Source organism: Petaurus breviceps, unplaced genomic scaffold (assembly GCF_028583685.1).
Source record: "Petaurus breviceps papuanus isolate PSGF00001 unplaced genomic scaffold, PetGlider_PUasm1.0 90721, whole genome shotgun sequence".
In the NCBI taxonomy this organism is placed as follows: domain Eukaryota; kingdom Metazoa; phylum Chordata; class Mammalia; order Diprotodontia; family Petauridae; genus Petaurus; species Petaurus breviceps.
Window position 1 is genome coordinate 6599706 of NW_027187322.1, and position 19653 is coordinate 6619358.

Below are 19653 nucleotides of genomic sequence, written 5' to 3' on the forward strand. Positions count from 1 at the left end.
CCAAAGGCCCCAACTTTGATGAAAAAAGTAGTTAATGTCTCATGGACAATTTTGAAAGTCTTGCCGTGTGAGTTTGATGAAAATTTGTGATGAACAGATTTTTACATAAAATGCTGTATCTGATTCAAAAAGGGCCTGATGCCCAGACATCTCTTGAAGTTATAGTTCTTTGGTGGTGGGGAGGGATCTTATTTTACTGATATTATTGGTGTTTAAAAAAATAAAATAGCACAACATTATAGGAATATACTTTGTATGCTCTGTGAGGGAATGGAGAAGGGAATCCTTCTCGAGTCCCTTCTGCAGGCCTGAGTGAGAGAAGTGGCTGCTACACACACACACACACACACACACACACACACACACACACACTCACACGCACACGCACACGCACACGCACACGCACACTCACACACACGCACATCATTGGTTGAAGTCTCGTCCCGCTGAACAGACTTCAGAATGCTTCCTTCCTGGATGGTCAGGGAATGACATTGGTCCTGGCTCAAGCTGGGCCACTTAGGACTCATGTATTGTTGGACAGGTCACCTCCTGTTTCTTTGAGCCTCTGTTTACTCATCTGTAGGATTAGGTTGGATCTGATGACCCCTGAGATCAGAAATGGATTGATCAGGACCCCCTTTCATAAGGTTTCTCCCATCCAGTCCTCCTGATGTGGAAGGTGGAGATGTACTTTCTTAAAATTGTCTTTCAGCATCTCTGTCTAGACAGCCTACAACCTTATAGTCATTTTGTAATAGTTTATTAAGACCTAGCTCTGCAGAATGCCCCATGGGCTGCAAAGATAAAAACCAAAGCGTCCCAGCCAGAGCTCCAGGAGCAGCTGATATTCTGGTGGGGGTCGCCTCATGGACTTGGCAGTCTCTAGAGAACATGTCTCTCATGGGGTGGGGCACTGAAATGGGGGATCTGCATGCAGCCGCATAGGAGGGAGGCATGAGGTGGGCACGAGAGCTGGAGCATTGGTCTAGTTTGGCCGGAGCGGAGAGCGCATAGAAGGAACCAAGTGGGGGAGCCGTCTGGAAAGATCACTTGGAACCGAATTGGGAGGTCACGTGACAGACAGAAGTGGTGGGATAGCGGCGGGACATTAGAGAGGGAGACCAAGAAGGAGGCTGTTGGGGAGTTGTACTAGGGCTTCATGGGGAGGGTACTTGGTGAGGAAGGGATGGGTCTGGAGGCAGCTGTGCAGGGCCTCTGTGCTCTATCCATGGACAGGCCTCCCGTGACCTAGGCCAGAGGGGTGTGGGGGCCATCTGCACCTAAACTGTTCCACAACCCTTAATCCTGTGGGGATTAAGGAGCAAGGAGAGAGCTGTGGGGGGCGGCCACACTGAGGAGGTGACCAGGCCAGCCCCTGCCTTCCGATTCCTTTTGTTTTGTGGGTCCTGGTATAAGGAGTGTGGGAGAGTAACTACATCCTCAGCCCTTGGTGGTAGGAACAGGTTCATAAGGCAGGTTTTATGTCTTGCTAATGTCAGGCATAGTTCGAGTGGACAAATAAGGTAGACAGTATTTGTCCTCAGACCTTACTGCTTCGGAGGAGATGCACAGAAGAGGGCTCTATCGCAGGTTAGATGGAGAGGTCCTAGGGCCCCAAGGAAGCAGCTGCAAAGTCAATGGTCAGGCCTTTTCTGTCGTGTCATTGCCAATGAGAAAATGGCCTTAGTTCTGATGGGGAGCTGTGGGCTGGGGCCAAGGGCCTCAGGGTCCTCAGGACCTCTGGCTGGAGCTAGGGTAAAGGGTACCAGGATCTCGTAGTTACAAGATTGGCATTTCCCTTCATGCAACAGAGATGAGTTTCCTGGACCCTTTTTTTTTTATTATTATTAAACAGGGTCCTTAGCTTGGAATCCTTTGCGATTTAGCCTCATTTAAGCCTTCTGTGGTCTGGATCATACCTGACCAAAGTTCAGAAGGAATATTGTTAGGAAATTCCTGAATGATCTTCTCTCCTCTTCACCCAAGCAAATTCCTCTTGGTCTGGGTGAGATTTTAAATCAGGAAGTTCTTTTCAACTCTTAGTGATCATTTCATGCAAGTTTTCATTTAGGCTCCGATTTCAGGCTCCTTTTTCACAACAGGAAGTTAAATTCAGCCAACATTTGAATTCAGTTTTCTTCTAAGTAGGTCTTCGAGGCACAGAACTTGGTTTCTATTGATGTTCTTTGGACTACAAGCATTAGCAGACGAGGCAGGCAGGAAAGAGTGGCTAGTCTTGTCTCTGTCTTTAGCACGCTTACGGCCCCTGCCATTTTATACGGGAATGCTTTAGAGTGTCTGCCTTCACTAACACCTTGCACTGCCTGCATTTTGCAGATGAGAATCCTGACAGTCAGAGAGGTTAAGCCCCTCTTGTGCTCCTCTTCTTCCTCAGGCTCTGTGTCTTGGAGATTCTAACTCCATAACTTGCCACCATCCCTTCTCTCCTGTTAATACACCTGCCAGGTACAAGCCTGACCAGTCCCTCCCTCTCTGATCCTCTGCGCAGGTGTCTGGAAGGCCCTTCCATTCCCGGCTTCCTTCCAGACTCAGCTCAAACAGCGCCTTTGGCGTGAGGCCTTTCCCAGGCCCTCCAGATGCAGGGTCTTCCCCTCCCACCTACTCGGTAAATCGTGTATGTGCCTCCCGATGCTCATCTTGTCTCCCACATAGAGTGTAAGTTCTTTGAGGGCAGGAGCCATTTTAGGACCCAGGTCACTGTTCTGCAACTCTAAGGCCAATGCTCTTTCTACTTTACATTACTACTTTGGAAAGCTATTTGATGGTATTTTTTTCTCCTCTGTATGTGAATAAGAAATACACATTACCCATAGCATGTTCTCCTGGCAATAGTTTGTCCAGTGCCACTTGGAAACTTTCTATGTGGAATTGTCTCCAGGAAATTAGCCAGAGCCATAGATCTGGTCACAGAGGTGGAAGGAAGCTGATCCTCTCTGAGAGATAGCAACCTCTGAACACAGATTCCCCATAGCAAGCAGCATTGGCCCCACCTGAGGCTGTGCACGTGTGGCCAAAGGCTGCAGTGTTCCCACCTCCATCCATCCGTTAAGTCCATGAGAAAGGACCTGGGACTCGTCCAAAAGGCTTCTGGACAGCAAGCCCAGCCTCCGTTTGAGGATGGCCACGTCTGAGTGCCACACTTGGGATCAATACCTGAAGGGGCCAGGCTTGTCCCGTTGGTCTTATCAGGAGGTTCTTGGTTCAGAATGAAGTTTGTCATGGATGTGAATCCACTGTCGGGAGATTAGAGAAAACCAGCAGTTATTTTCCCCAGCTCTTTGCGGTTTGGAAGGCAGCTTTGTTTCTTGGCCCAGTTTAGATAGGAAATGGTTAGCCAGAAAGAACCCAGTGTCTCCCGTCTTTGTGTGCCCCCAGTGGCCTTGTGTCTTTTAGGGGGTTGCTCAGGAATAGTCCTTCAGAGAGCCACCCTACATGCCTTGTTACCGTTGTGAAGGTCAGCTTCTTGGTGTCTTGCCACCAGTTCCTCCTGGCCGGAGCCATCCAGGCCTCCTGCATCTACCCCTAGAGAGTGTACATAATAACATACATAGAGAAAATGCTTCAAGCTGGGTAGAGGCCTTTCTTTACAATAAGCAGCATCAATCCCATTTTACAGATGGCTAAACCGAGGTTCTAAGAGATGGAAGGGACCTGTGCATGGGACCACTTAAGTGTCTGAAGGAAGCTTTGAGCCCAGAATTCCTGATCACCTGTGCCAGGCTGCCTTAGTCACTGAGAATATTATCAAAATGAGCCCAGGGGCTGTGGGCCTTTGACATCTCCTGATGGGGTGAGCCCCCTCCCCCGTGGCTTTAAACAACAAGATTGGGCTGATCTTTTCAAGTTGTTGATGAATTGTGACCATTCTTTGCAGTTCATGTGATTAATGAGAATCAGGGGCTGTAAGTATTTTTGTTGTGATTCTGCGAAAGGAGGTTTAGGTTTTCAAATGCAGAAATGCCCAGGAACTGTTAGTATGATGTCTAACTGATAGTCGCCCCTTGAGAGCAGTGTCCTTCAGTGCGGACCTCAGATGCCTTCTGTGACCTGAAGCATCCCAGCGGTCTGTGACTGCACAGTTGGACAGCTGCCGAGTTAGCAGGTGTTTGGTGCGCTCACTCGGTTTCTCCTCAGTAACTCTGACGCCTCTCCTCAAGCAGACGTTGGCCTATGGTGACATGAATCACGAGTGGATCGGCAATGAGTGGCTGCCCAGCCTGGGGCTTCCTCAGTATCGCAGCTACTTCATGGAGTGCCTTGTGGACGCGCGGATGCTTGACCATCTGACCAAGAAGGACCTGCGAGGACAGCTCAAGATGGTGGACAGTTTTCACAGGTAAATGGCTCTGAAGGAGCTGTGACCTCCTGGGCAGAAATTAATGCCCAGAGCTGCTGCTGAGCGTTTTCCTTTTCCAAACAGAAACAGCTTCCAGTGTGGAATCATGTGTCTTCGGAGACTGAATTACGATAGGAAGGAACTGGAACGGAGAAGAGAAGAAAGTCAGAATGAAATCAAAGGTTCGCATGGTGTCCTGCTTGGAGCCTGGGCCTCCAGAGGGCACGGGGGAGGGGCCCGGGTGTGCCCCAGTGCACATGTTCCCGATCAGAGCAGGTCACTCCCCAAATGCCTCCTCTTCCCAGTGTGGAACCGCGGCTCTGCCTTCAGAGGGTATGCTGTTGTCCTGTCCCATTTCTGCCATTTCCTGCTTGTGTGACCTTGGGCAAGTCACTGGACCTCTTTGCCTCAGTTTCCTTAACAGCAGAAACCTCTCAGGGTCATTGCAGGGGCAGAATGAGAGATATGGTAAAGTGCTTACCACAGGGCTTGGAGCACAGTTGCTGCTGCCTCTGGGCATATTCCTCCCCTCCCCTTCCCTGGTTCCCAGCCTCAGGCTCCTCTCCCTGCACTAGATACTCTCTCAGAGGAGTCAGCACTGATAGGATGCTGGGAGAGTTTGGGGATGGTCGCCCCCCCCCCCCCCCAGGTGTGGGTGCGTCTGCAGGACTCCCCATGACCCTCCATCTAATCATTGCCTTATACAGAGGTGCTTGTTTGGAGCAATGACCGGGTCATCCGCTGGATCTTGTCCATCGGCCTCAAAGAGTACGCGAACAACCTGGCGGAAAGTGGCGTCCACGGCGCGCTGGTGGCCTTGGATGAGACCTTTGACTTCAATGCTCTGGCGCTCCTGCTGCAGATCCCCACTCAGAACACCCAGGTGCGCCTGGGACCCTCTGGGGCCCCTCCCAGAAGCACCAAGGCCTGGAGTCAGGCTGTCCATTGTCCCTCTGCCCCCTCCTGGGGCCTCTGCAGCCATTGCATGAAGAATTTCCATTCTGCTCTTCTCAGACAATACATCTAGAAATGTTCTTCTTCATGCAAACTTTTCAAATCCTTAAAAATAGCTACTACACTATGTGCACAACATGCCTTCCTCCTTTAATGTAAAGGCCCTTTCCCACCTTGGTGGCCCAGAGCCCCAGTGGCATCTGTCCCACAGACAGGCCGTGGCAGAGTCCCCTGCCTCAAGGCAGAGAATTGCCTCCCATCATCCCCTTTCTTGGCTTGCTCTCACACTTCCTCCCTCAGCCACCATGGCGTGTGTCCTTGGAGAGTGATAGAATGATCTCATTTCTGTGTCGTCTTGGGCCCCTTGCCCACCGGGGCCCCTTTGGGAGCATGTAATTGGTGACTAGAAAGAAGACCATCAGAGAATGAGTTTAGTTGCCTATTCCGATCTTGCCTCCAGAACATGGTTGTGGTGTAACATGTTCCGGGGCATGTGTAGAGCTCTCAAAAGATAAAACACTAAAGCCCAGTCCGCACTGCTTTCTCAAAGACTAATGAAACCCTGTTTGGGTTTTTTGTTTGTCTCTCTCTTCCCTTAGGCTCGTGCCGTATTGGAAAGAGAATTCAACAACCTTCTAGTTATGGGCACAGACAGAAGGTTTGAGGAAGTAAGTTTGAGACCTGAGCATGTTGAGATGTTCAGCCAATGCGGGTTTTGAACTCAGTTTCTGAGGTGGAAAGTCTTCAGGGGATTGGTTAGTCTATATCAGGGATGCAGTCACTGGGGGCAGAGCACCTGTATCCCCTTTCCAGCGATAGGACATCTGGATTTGCGCCTGAGCACATATGTCCTCTGTTTTTCTAAATTTTATAATTAAAACAAACATTAGAACATGAACTTTTTTACCAAAGCAGGATTTTTGCTGCCTCTGAGCCTGGAAGAGCTTTAGGGAGAGTTTGCTTGTTTCACATTAATTGAAAGAAAGTTCTATTCATTCTTGCTCTGTCACATACTCTTTCATCTCCCCAGAGCTCTCTCTAGGAAGTCCAGGAGTTATTTGGGCAGTTGAGAATGCCAGGCAGAACAGGCCGTGGGTCACTTAGCCTAGAACACTGGGGCTGACCCCCTAACAGTGCTAACCAGGGGATGGAGAGAGCCAGCCTGAGAAGGCAAGGGCTTTAAAGGTGGATTATTGATATTTGGATTGTTTTCAGTCCTGAAAGATGAAGGTTGAATAGGATGTGACCAAAGGTCCTAAAGTGTTGAGAGACTTGATGGAGTATTACTTAAACTTCCTGTGTCTCGCTCATTCTTCATCTGGGCCAGCCTCTTCAGATGTCCTCCTGGGATTCCAGGCAAGCACAAGCAGAGGTCTCGGAGGGGCTAGCCAGATGAGTCCTTGGGACTCCCTCTGGTGGCCATCTGGGATGAGTCCCTAAGGGAAGCTGGCGGTTTGCCTGCTCAGACCAAGAGAGCATGCTGGTTTGCCAGGATGGAACAGGCGGCCTGTTGTCTGTGAAAAGGCTCATGTGGCCTCAAGAATTCCTTGTACTTGGCCGGGACTCAAAGGGCACCAGTGACCCAATGTGGCATCTTTAGGGTCTGGCCTCTAGGTAGATAAAGTGGATGGAAAGGGCTGGCTCAGCTTTCTCCTGGATTTTTACAATGCTCCTGAATTCTCCAGGATGAGGATAAAAGCTTTCGAAGAGCCCCTTCGTGGAGAAAAAAATTTAGACCCAAAGACATTCGAGGATTAGCTGCTGGATCGGCAGAGACCCTCCCTGCAAATTTCAGGGTCACCTCGTCTATGTCTTCCCCCTCTATGCAGCCAAAGAAGATGCAGATGGACGGTAGGTGGTCCGAGTTTGCATTTCTTAAAGCATGCTCAGACTTATTTTGTTGGAATGAAAGTTATTTAATTCTCTAAATTCACCTGTTTAATAAGTTTGTGTCCTGTTGCATGTGCTGACTTGAAATGGCGACCATGTTGATCCTTGACCACCAAGAATTTCCTGTAGAGTACTTGTAGACTCGGCCTTCTGAGCATCCCCAGGGCCAGGAAGTGCCACCACACTTTCACTGGCATCCTGAATGTCCCCGCGTCTCATCATTTTCTCAATACTAATTTGTACGTCCATCTTCTGAGAGGGACTCTTGGCCTGCTTAAGGCTCGTACGTTTATGGGACACTGGCTTCAGTACTTGAGACGTTTCTGCTTCCCTTGGTGGGTCTCTCATCCACCAGCACCAATCTCAGCTTCTCTCCCCTGGTTGACAGAGCCCACCAGACCCCACTTTGTCCTCACATAGCTTTGGGGAGCGACGCCAGGCTTGTCCCCAGAAGGGCCTGTCTGGCATGCTGCTGCCTCCCTCTGTCAGCCACTTCGTGGTGGGTGGGTGCGAGTGGGGGAAAGGAGGAGCTGCCCCTTCAACCAAGGCCCCATATTCAGGATTAGCCACACCCCTCGCTCTCTTGTTCACATAATGTTATCTGCTTCAGAAAGCAGCAGAAGGACACTTCCCTTTGTGTCCTCCATCATTCTTCAAAGAAAACAATAGTTCACTTTCACCTCCTTCTTTCTTGGGCATTTTTAGGGTCAGAAGATGACCCAGGCCAGACCTTTTGTTTGAGTGACAAGTCTTTCCCTCTTAGTTTCACTCAGGCCCAGTGGCATCACATTTCAGCAGGAGCAGCCTTTGAAGCCTGAGTCTCGCCACCTCTGGGTGTCCAGGACAGCTGTGCATTCTGGGAAAGGGAGCGGCTTTGTGTCCCGTGCCTGTGTGTGGCTCCTGGACACTTTGTCTGAGGCGCAGCACCCAGAGTGGCCTCAGAACTGCAGGCACAGGCATTCCTTGTAGGGTGTCATAGATTGAGAATCTAGGGACCTTTGCCAAATGAAGGTAGTTTAACGTACCTTTTAGGAAGTCTCTTGGTGGGTGTTTGAAGCATACAATCTAAAGGCATCAGCACCATGTGCTCAGGCCTCTGTCTACATCCTTGCTTCCACACCTTCCGCTGCCATAGCTGGTGGAACCAGGCCAGGCCTCGTCTTGTCCTTGCCCAGCGGCCCCTCGACCCTCTCTCTCTGCTCTCTCCCAGGGCCGGATTCTCCAGGGGCCATCACTTGGGGCCCTCACTGCCATCATGCCCTTATCATATGCTCCTGGCTGGCTTGTAGTTTGGAGTGCAGGGCAGTCCCAGAGATGAGGGCAGGGGTGGGGCCCAAGCCCCAGAGCTTCAGTGTGGGATGTCACTTGTGCCAAATTGTGCATGACACGTAGAGTAAGAGAGAGAAGCCCGCCAGCCCAGAGCATCCCACCCATTGTAGCATCAGCCGTGGCTTCTTAAAGTGTCTTTTCCCTGAGATTTCAGTCTTGCCAAGTAACTGGCTATGTGACTCCCCAAGCGTGCTGACCTATCTTCTTTGGGGTGTGTTGCTGTGTGTTCATCTGACCCTCCAGACATTGCTCAGCCGCCATGACAGTTGGTTCAGATGGCAAATGGAGAGATGGAAAGGGATTTCCCCTAGAGCTCTCTCCAGCTGCTTCCTGGTATGGGGGGCCCCTTGGAGCCAGTGTCTGCTGACCAGCTGTCGCTCACTCTCGGCACATTCATTCGTACGCCTCCCCAGAGATTCCCCTTCTGCTTGTCCCTGGGCAGAGGCGCTGCTCCTGTCCCAGAATGTTTTTGTCTGGCCTCACTCAGGTGGTTTTAAGAACTAACCGCATGCTGTGTTCTGCACGTTTTCCTTCCGCGCTCTTAAAACAGGCAGTGTGCCAGGAAGCCAGAGGCTGGACTCTGCGACCATAAGGACTTACTCCTGTTAAAGCCTTCTGTTGGTGAGTAGCGAGAGCATGGCGCTCATGAAGTGCCGAGGGCCGCCCACTCTCAGGGGCCCCCAATAAACATTGAGACAGCTCCTTGGAGCTACAGCCCTTTGTGCCTCTGAGGAGTGGAGGGGTGCCCAGCAGATCCTGTTTCTCCAATCAGCCATGCATTTGCTTTTTTAGTATTCGACATCACTTTGTGCTTTAGAAGTGCTGAGGTCACTCTTCACCCCCAGCTGTCCTGGGCTCAGGGACTAGAGTGATTGGAGAATTCTGCCCCATGTTTTCAGAGACCTGGCCAGGCAAGCATCCCTGTGCCGCCGCCTGCAGCTGCCATGCCGTGCCTCTTTCCAGTGTCCTGGCAGGACACCAGCAGCTTTGCCCTAAGACTGCCCTAAGCTAATTCATTTGGAGTCGTTAGCCACCCATCCAGTGTGGTTCCCAGGTGACGAGGGCAAGTGCTAAATGGGCCATATTCAGTTACATTGATTTGAAATCTAAACACCGCTGCTCTGAGGCTTCTCCCTGGGACCGTTTGTAGATTGGCATTCTTTCTGGCACGATCTTACTGAAAGGGCTTGTAGCAGATGTGTCCCAGGAGCCAGGGTTAGGCGATGTGGCAGTCCCTGGCTGGAGCATCCTTTGATCTGGTTAAAGAGGAGGAGGGCCATTGAAATGGGCTTTTGTGCACTGGACACAAGGCTGTGGGTTGTTGACTTGTGGCCGCATCGCAGCTGCTTGGACTTTGTGGGACTGACTCCTGAGGCCTGGAGCCTCAGCAGGGGGCAGAGCTCTTCACAGGACAGGAGATGCTTGTGAGCCTGGCATCTGTTTTCATGGGCAGACTTGCTTTTTAAAAGCTCCAAGCTAGGCTGGTTTGGTTTTGTGCCGTCCACCTGCTGACCTAGAGACACAGCCCGATAACTTTGTTTAGAGCCAGAATTAGAAATTTCCTGGAATTAGAAAGCTTGGGTTCTGCTCAGGTAATTAATTGGATTGGGGTTTTGGCTGGTCGCCGACGTCTTCCCCGGCCTTTGGCTTCTGGCTACTCATGGGCGTGCTTGTGTTTCCTTCTAGCGTACCCGCACTACTTCTACAGATGATTCTGCATCGCTCCGGACTTGGCCAAGACCACACTTTGGGATTGAGTGGATCTTCAATCTGTTAATATTTGTTATATGGACAACGAGATATTTTATTACAGAGTTTTTAATTAGTAAAAAAAAATTCATGAATACCATAGAGAAAATATTTTAGAATTAAATGTTTCTTATATTTATGTAAACTTATGTGACTTCATTTATACAGTTACTTACTTTTTCATGTGTATCCAGATTATAAATATCTTTTCCAATCAATTCATGAGGTTCTTATACTTAATTTGGTAGTCAACTGAATGTACTGTAATGCTTGTAAGTATAAATCCTATGAGCAAATAGGGTTTTTTGTAAATTATGCAGTTATTGTAATTATCATTGTTTAATTTTTTAAAATAATAAACCTGACAGAAATGAGGATTTTACTACATTTGTAAAAAGTGCCCTATTACCAAGGAAGCAGGCATAAATCAATGGCATTTGTAAGCAAATGCTTCAAAAAGCAAGCCACAGCAACTGTTTTGAAACAATCAGACTTCTCATTGCAAGCAGTTATGGTGTGTGATTTAATTACTGATCAAGCTGATCTTTTAATGAAAAGAAATTTTTCCTTCTGTAGCATGGACTGATTTTAAATTTTGTATTTTAAATATCTTCTGTACTAAAATTTGAACTGAGAAACATTAGAACACTATGGAGGCGTTCTAGAAAAACTGGCTCAGGATGCCTTGGGAACCAAGGGTCTCGTCCTTGGATAACTGGTCTTCAGTGACTGCGGATAAGCCATGAACAGAGAACTCTCTGAGCCAGGAAGGACAGACTTGGGGAGGGGGCCAGGTCCTGGTCGCCCCCCACCCCCAGCCCGCAAAGAAGTGCTTTCCTCCCAGCCATTGGTTGAGAGGCTCTGATGCAATTTCTCCGAGGACCAATCACAATGTGCACTGCAGTCTTGAGGCCCGCCCCAGCCGAGGGATGCAGCGCCACCTTCAATCCAGGCCTTACTGTGCTTGTCAGTCGTCTTTCAGCATTTGTTGGTCAACTTGTTGAATGTCTATGTCTGGACAGGTTTTTGAGACTTTAATGGTTACAGCCATTACATTTCAGACTGTAGAGAATGTACCTTTTACTTTTTAAAATGGCACATTAAAAAGCCAACAAGAAACTGGTGTAGATCATGGTGCATTATTTATTATGCAACTATATATATATGTATGTGTGTGTGTATATATATAGAGAGATAGACCGATCCAGATATAAATATATACATATGTGCATATATATATAGCATGTCTTTTTCCTGTTTGTTTCTGCTTTTAATGTACTTGTATAACTCATTGTTACTGTTGTTTTTCTATTAATCTTTTGTGAGCTTTCTGATTATGTAACAAAGTATGTACAGCCTACTTTTGACTATTTTTATCACAGTATTATTTATTGCTTTCTTTCAATAAAGTACTGAAGCCTTTTCCACTGCCAATAAACCGCCCACAGAACAAACGAGCCGTAGTTATGCTGACCGTTGCTGCCAGCACAAGAAAGCAGCTAGCACTGGGCTATGGTCCCTGAGTGGGCAGGCACGGCCTAGGGGCTGGGGGCTTCCAGGTTAAGACATAGGGCAGCCCCTTCTCTGCTGCTGCTTCTGGTGACAGGAGCTGAGGGTGAGGGCCGGGCTCCTGGCTCTGCCCGCTGCACCCTAGCACCCAGCCTCTCCCCTCCCACTGTTCAGGGAGGCAGAGCAGTCACCTGATGGGTGCTTCAAACAGCTGTGCTTCTGGAAAGCACACTTCTCTGGTTTCCACCTTTCTCATATTCCTGTGACTGGACTAGATTTTGTAGATGGTCTTACAGTCAATCACAGACGGGTCAGGGCTTCAGGGATCCTGCATCTCTGTCTCCTAGACCTGTCCTGCACACATTAACGATCAGTGGAGGCAGCTCCGTGGCCCAGTGGGCAGAATGCCAGGCCTGGAGACAGGAAGACCTGAATTCGTATCCAGCCTCACACCTTTAACCAGCTGTGTGAGCCTCTGCCCAAGCTTTGTCATCTGTAAAATGGGGATAATAAGACCACCTGCCTCCCAGGGAGTTGTTGAGGATCAGATGAGCCTGTTGGGAAGCCTTTGCACAGTGCCTGTCATGAACACGATAATGCTCTGTAAATGTCAGCTGTTACTGTAAATGAGGCTAAATGCTGCCACAAGGCAATGCTATGTCCTCAAATTCACTGCAACTCCTAAGGGGTTTTTTTTGTCTTTATTACTTTGTTTACTTTTAGTTTACAAGATCTATTACCACAACTCCTTGAGTTTCAGATTTTCTCTCTCCCCCCCCCCCCCATGGCCGCATACAATCAGGTATAGTGTCTGCAAATACTTTCACATTAGGCATTAGTCAGGTTATAAAGAAGGATTATATCAGATGGAATGAGCAATGGGAAAGAGGAAGCAAAACCAAACAAGAAAATGAAAAAGGTCAGGTAGATTGCTTCAATCTGGGTTCAATCTCAGTTCTTTCTCTGGATGTAAACATATCTGTCCATCATGAGTCTTTTCGGGTTGACTCTGGGTTGCTGAGAAGAGTCCAGTTTATCAAAAGTTGGTCATTACACATACTTTGTGTCTAATTGTGTACAGATTCCCCCTGGCTCTACTCTTCTCACTCAGCATCAGTTCGTATAAGCCTCTCCAGGTAAATGTGAAGTCCATCTGCTCCTCATTTCTTTTTGCACAATAGTATTCCATAAAATGCATATACCACAACTTGTTCAGCCATTCCCCAATTGAGGGGCACCTCCTTAATTTCCAATTCTTTGCCACCACAAAAAGAGCCGCTATAAATATTTTTGTACATGTGGGTCTTTTCCCACTTCTATGATCTCTTTGGGATACAACCCTAGGAGTGGTATTGCTGGGTAAAAGGGTATGAAATTATTTATAGCCCTTTGGGCATAGTTCCAGATTGCTCTCCAGAAAGGCTGGATCAGTTCACAACTCCACAAGCAATTCATTAGTGTTCCAATTTTTCCACATCCTCTTCATCATTTGTCATTTTCCTGTTTTGTCATCTTAGCCACTCTGGCCGGTGAGATGTGGCACCTCAGAGTTGTTTTGATTTGCATTTCTCTAATCAGTAGTAATTTAGAGCATTTCTTCATATGCTTATAAATATCTTTAATTTCTTCCTCTGAAAACTGCCTGTTCATATCCTTTGACCATTTATCAATTGGGGAATGACTTGTATTCTTATAAATTTGACAATTCTCTATATTTTAGAAATGAGCCCTTTATCAGTGACATAGGTTGTAAGAATTCTTTCCCAATTTTCCACTTCCCTCTTAATCGTGGTTACATTGGCTTTGTTTGTATAGAAGCTTTTCAATTTAATGTAATCAAAATTATCCATGTTGCATTTTATAATGTCCTCTAATTCTTGTTTGGTCATAAAGTCTTCTCCTTTCCACAAATCTGACAGGTAAACTATTCCTTGCTTTCCCAGATTGCTTAGAGTATCAGCCTTTATACCTAGATCATGCACCCATTTAAACTTGATTTTGGTATATGTTGTTAGATAATGGTCTATGCCCAGTTTCTGCCATACTATATTCGAGTTTTCCCAAGAGTTTTTGTCAAATAGTGAGATCTTATCCCCAAAACTGAGGTCTTTGGGTTTATCAATCAGTAGATTACTATAGTCATTGACTGCTGAGTCTTGGGTGCCTAATCTATTCCATTGATCCACTCCTCTATTCCTCAGCCTGTACCAAGTAGTTTTGATGACTGCTGCTTTATAATACAGATTAAAATCTGGCATAGCTAGTCCATCTCCCTAGCATTTCTTTTCATTAATTCCCTTGATATTCTACACCTTTTGTTCTTCCAAATGAATTTTGTTACTATTTTTTCTAGCTCTATAAAGTAGTTTTTTGGTAAACTGATTGGTATAGCACTAAATATATAATTTAGGTAAAATTGTCATTTTTATTATATTAGCTCGACCCAGCCACGAGAAATTGATGTCTTTCCAATTAGTTAGACCTGACTTTAATTTGTGTGAAAAGTGTTTTGTAGTTTTGGTCATATAGGTCCTAGGTTTGTTTTGGCAGGTAGATTTTATAATATTTTATAATGTCTACAGTAACTTTAAATGTTTTTTTTCTTTCTATCTCTTACTGTTGAATTTCATTAGAGATATACAGGAATGCCGAGGATTTATGTGGGTTTATTTTATATCCTGCAACTTTGCCAAATTTATTTATTGTCTCAAGTAGTTTTTGACTTGATTCTCTTTTTTTTCTTTTTTTTTTTTTTTTAAGCAATTGGGGTTAAGTAACTTGCTCAAGGTTACATGGCCAGTTATTTCTGGGTGTGGTGCTGAGTGTCTGAGCCCAGATTTGATCCCCAGGTCATCCCGACACTGGAACCGGTGCTCTTACTTGGTGAGCCACCTGGCCACCCCTTGACTTGATTCTCTGAAGTATATCATCATATCATCTGCAAAGACTGATAGCTTGGTCTCTTTTTTGCCTAATTTGATTCCTTTTTCTTCTCTAATTGCTACTAATAACATTTCTAGTACCAGATTGAATAAGAGGGGTGATAGTGGACATCTTTGTTTCACCCCTGATCTTATTGGAAATGCTTCTAGCTTCTCCCCATTACATATAATACTTGCTGATGGCTTTAAATAGATGCTACCCATTATTTTAAGGAAGGCTCCATTTATTCCTATTCTTTATAGTGTTTTTAATAGGAATGGATGTTGTATTTTGTCAAAAGCCTTTTCTGCATCTATTGAGATAATCATGTGGTTTTTTGCTAGTTTTATTGTTGATAAGATCAATTATACTAATGGTTTTCCTAATAATAAACCATCCTTGCATTCCTGGACTACCTGATCCAAGTGTATTATTCTTGTGATAAGTTGCTATAGTCTTTTTGCTAATATTTTATTTAAAATTTTTGCGTCTATATTCATGAGGGAAATTGGTCTATAATTTTCTTTCTCTGTTTTATCTCTTCCTGATTTAGGTATCAGTACCATATTTGTGTCATAAAAAGAATTTGTTAGGACTCCTTCATCACTAATTTTCCCGAATAGTTTGTAGAGTATTGGAATCAATTGTTCTTTAAATGTTTGATAGAATTCACTAGTAAATCCATCTGGCCCTGGAGATTTTTTCCTAGGGAGTTCACTGATGATTTGTTCGATTTCTTTTTCTGAGATGGGGTTATTTAAATAATTTACTTCCTCTTCAGTTAATTTGGGCAACTTATATTTTTGTAAATATTCATCCATTTCACTAAGATTGTCAAATTTATGTGCATACAACTGGGCAAAGTAATTCTTAATTATTGTTTTAATTTCCTCTTCATTGGTGGTAGGTTCACCCTTTTCATTTTTGATTCTCATAATTTGGTTTTCTTTTTTTTTATCATATTGACTAAGGGTCTATCAATTTTATTGATTTTTTCATAAAATCAGCTCTTAGTTTTATTTATTAATTCAATAGTTTTCTTAATTTTACTTTTATTAATCTCTCCTTTGGTTTTCAGTATTTCTAATTTAGTATTTAATTGGGGATTTTCAATGTTTTTTTTTTCTAGCTTTTTCAATTGCATGCCCCCTTCATTGACCTCTTTTCTCTAATTTATTTATGTATGCACTCAGGGACATAAAACTTCCCCTAAGAACTGGCTTGGCTGCATCCCACAAATTTTTGTATGTTGTCTCATTATTATTCTCTTGAATGAAGTTACTGATTGTTTCTATGATTTCTTGTTTGACCTACTCATTCTTTAGGATCAAATTGTTTAGTTTCCAATTAGTTTTTAGTCTGTCTTTCCATGGCCCTTTATTGTATATGATTTTTATTGCATCATGATCTGAGAATGATACATTTATTATTTCTGCCTTTCTGCACTGAATTGTGAGGCTTTTATGTCCTAGTACATGGTCAATTTTTGAGTATGTGCGATGTACCGCTGAGAAGAAGATATATTCCTTTTTATCCCCATTCAGGTTTCTCCAGAGATCTATCATATCTAGCCTCTCAAATTCTATTCACCTCCTTAATTTCTTGTTTATTTTGAGGTTGGATTTATCAAGTTCAGAGAGGGGGAAAATAAGGTCTCCCACTAGTATAGTTTTGCTATCTATTTCTTCCTCTAATTCCCTTCCCTTCTCCTCTAGGAATTTGGATGCTATACCACTTGGTGCATATATGTTAAGTAATGATATTGCTTCATTTTCGATGGTGCCTTTTAGCAGGATATAGTTGCCTTCCTTATCTCTTTTAATTAGATCAATTTTTGCTTTTGCTTTATCTGAGATAAGGATTGCTACCCCTGCTTTTTTTACTTTAGCTGAGGCATAATGTATTTTGCTCCAGCCTTTTTACCTTTACCCTGTGTGTATCCTTCTGTTTCAGATGTGTTTCTTGTAAACAGCATATTGTAGGATTGATTTTTAATCCATTCTGCTATCTGCCTCCGTTTTTATGGGAGAGTTCATTCCATTCACATTCACAGTTATGATCATTATGTTTATTTCCTTCCATCCTATTCCCTCCCCTGTTAATGCTTATATATTTTTCTCCCCTCCCCCCTTAATAGTTTTCCTTTTGACCACCACCTCCCTCAGTGTTCCCTTATCACTCCCCCTCCCTTTTCCTCCCCTTCCCTCTTCTTCCCTCCCTACTATCCCCCCCCCTTTTGTAGCCCTTTCCCCCTCCTACTGCCTGTAGGATATTTTTATTGTTAATGAAGTATGTTATTTCTTCTTCGCACCAAGAGTGACAGGAACAAATCTCATGTGAAGCTCCTCTCCCTCCCCTCTTTCCCTCTAAAATGATACTTTTTGTGTCTCTTCTCCATAGATCCCTATGCTTAACTGGTTGTTATTCCCTTCTTGCACCAGACCCAATGAGGGAAAAGCTCATGTGATTCCCATCTCCCTCCCTTCTTTTCCTCTGCTATATTGTTTTTATGCCTCTTTGTGTGGCATAATTTACCCTTTTCCACTTCATTCATTCCTCTTCTTCCATTGCAGTCCCTTTGTAGCCCTTAATAAGATTTTTTTAATCGTCATTTTGAGTAATTTATACTCATACCCTCTACTTGTCTATAAACAGTTTGCTCTTATTAAATAGCAGAGTGTGTGTATGTGTGTGTGTGTGTGTTCTCCTTGTTTACCTTTCTAAGTCACTGTTGCATCTCATAATTGGAGGTTGAATTTTCCATTGAGCTCTGGCTTTTTCATCAGGAAGGCCTGGAACTCTGTTATATCATTGAATGACCATCTCTTTGCCTGGAAGAATATGCTCAGTCTTGCTGGGTAGGTGATCCTTGGTTGTAACCTGAGCTCTTTTGCCTTCTAGAAAATTGTATTCCACTGCCTCTGATCTTTCAGTGTAGAGGCTGCCAAATCCTGTGCGATCCTCACTGTGGACCCTTGATATTTGAATTGTTTCTTTCTGGCCGCTTGAAGTATTTTCTCTTTTACCTGGTAGTTCTTGAGTTTGGCCACAACATTTCAAGGACTTTTCAGTTTGGGATCTCTTTCAGCAGGTGTCTGGTGGATTCTCTCGATTTCTATTTTACCCTCAGGTTCTAGTATCTCAGAGCAGTTTTCCTTAATGAGCTCTTGGAGAATGTTGTCCAGGCTCATTTTTTCATCATGATTTTCCAGTAGGCCTATGATTCTCAGGTTCTCTCTCCTGGATCTGTTTTCCAGGTTATTTTTCCATTGAGATATTTTACCTCTTTTTCTAATTTTTCATTCTTGATGTTTTGTTTGACTAATTCTTGGTTCCTCATAGAGTTATTTGTTTCAATTTGGTTGATTTTAGATTTTAGCGAATCATTTTCCTTGGTTAGTTTTTGGAGTTCCTTTTCCATGTCATACATTTTTCTTTTTAAGGAGCTGTTTTCTTCATTATAATGTTTTTCTAATTCTGCAATTTTGGTTTTAAGAGAATTATTTATTTTGTCTTCTCTCTCATTTGGTTTTCAAAGTTCCTTTTGAGCTCATCTAGGAGAGCTTTCTGTGCTTCCTGTTCCCTGTTGATGTTTCAGCTGTGGGTGTGGAGTCCACATTGTCTCCCTCTAAGTTTGGTTCCTCCCTCTGAGGATAGTAGGACTCCAGAGTCTTTGTAGTCTGCTTTCTACCCATTTTGAGGCAGGGCCCTAGCCACACCCTTCCTCTAAGGTTCCCAAGCCTTTACTGTTGAGGGTTTTGCCCTGGGGCAGTAGTTACTATGTTTTCAGGGTGGGGGGTGGGTGTTGGAGTAGGTGGGTTCACTCTGCCATGCTGGTCCTTGGAGGTCCTGATAGGGGTTTTTTTTTTAAATTTCTGGGCTATGGAGTGGTAGTCCCAGGAATATTTGCTGTCCCGGACAGGGGCCCTGCATTTGGTTCTTACTTTGCTCTTTCCAGTACCAATCCTTTGGTGACAGGGCTGGTAGTGGCCCTTGTGGTTGGTGGGTCAACTTGCCCCCCCTCGTTGATCAGGCCTCATCCCCAGCCTGCCTCTGAGAACTTCGCCTTCGATTCTTGCTCTTAAGGGTTTTTTGCTTATTAGAAAAAGCAGATGGGGAAAGCCCAGCTCAAGCAGGAGGAGATAATTGACTGTTCTTCCATCAGTGTGCCAACATGTATCTGGAGAAGAGATGTTGCAGGCCCTTTTGTCTGTTTCCTACCCTCTTTTTTGTTTAGAGCACTTCATGAAAACCAGTCAATTCTTAATCCACTTTTAATCAGTTAAGGCAGTTCAGCGGCTAGATGGCTTTTCAGTAATTTCTTGGGTTTTCTTCCCTTGTGCCTCTTGTGGGTACTCAAGGCAGTTCCCTTTTTAAAATAATTTACTTTTAGTTTTTAACATTCACTTCCATATGATTTTGAGTTTTGAAACAGCAAAACAACAGAAAAGGAGAGCTTCCATCTGCATTCAGGCACCAAAGGTTTTTGGATGTAGATAGCATTTTCCATCGTGAGTATTGAGATCAGCCATTGCAGACCAGGACAGTTACAGTATACACTGTTCTCCTGATCTGCACATTTCAGTCAGCATCTGTTCATATGAGTCTGCAGATTTTTCTGAAGTCTGCTGGTCATTTCTTATAGGACTGTAGTACTCCATTACATCATTTACCACAACTTGTTCAGCCATTCCCCAACTGAGGGGCATCCCCTCAGTGTCCAGTTCTGAGTCACAGCCTCAGAAACAGAACTTGTACATTGGCTTCTGTAGCAGCAAGCACCCCAAGCGTCCTCAGGGTTTGCAGCTACCACAGGTTCTTGGATCTGCTTTGTTAAAGGAAAGCAACTCAAAATGGGTTAACAAGCTTACTTTAATCAGTCAGACATATATCGTTTACCTTGTTCAGGAGAAAAGGTCAGCACCCTGAACCTCAAAGTA

At 45.0% G+C, this 19653-nt stretch overlaps 1 protein-coding gene and 1 long non-coding RNA gene across 4 annotated transcripts in view; one reads left to right on the plus strand and one right to left on the minus strand.

Moving 5' to 3' along the window:
• PPFIA1 (PTPRF interacting protein alpha 1) overlaps nucleotides 1-11705 on the plus strand; it is a 92851-nt gene extending 81146 nt beyond the window's left edge. For all 3 annotated transcript variants that reach the window (XM_069066546.1, XM_069066544.1, XM_069066545.1), the window contains 7 exons: nucleotides 4185-4360; nucleotides 4445-4542; nucleotides 5068-5243; nucleotides 5914-5982; nucleotides 7000-7165; nucleotides 9084-9154; nucleotides 10220-11705. In XM_069066546.1, coding sequence (XP_068922647.1) covers nucleotides 4185-4360; nucleotides 4445-4542; nucleotides 5068-5243; nucleotides 5914-5982; nucleotides 7000-7165; nucleotides 9084-9142 — 744 coding nt within the window. In that variant the 3' untranslated portion in view covers nucleotides 9143-9154; nucleotides 10220-11705. The remainder of the gene's footprint in view (nucleotides 1-4184; nucleotides 4361-4444; nucleotides 4543-5067; nucleotides 5244-5913; nucleotides 5983-6999; nucleotides 7166-9083; nucleotides 9155-10219) is intronic.
• Nucleotides 11706-19568: 7863 nt separating this feature from the next.
• LOC138144955 (uncharacterized) overlaps nucleotides 19569-19653 on the minus strand; it is a 3227-nt gene continuing 3142 nt past the window's right edge. The window contains exon 2 of the long non-coding RNA XR_011164053.1: nucleotides 19569-19612. This is a non-coding gene — a long non-coding RNA (uncharacterized lncRNA). The remainder of the gene's footprint in view (nucleotides 19613-19653) is intronic.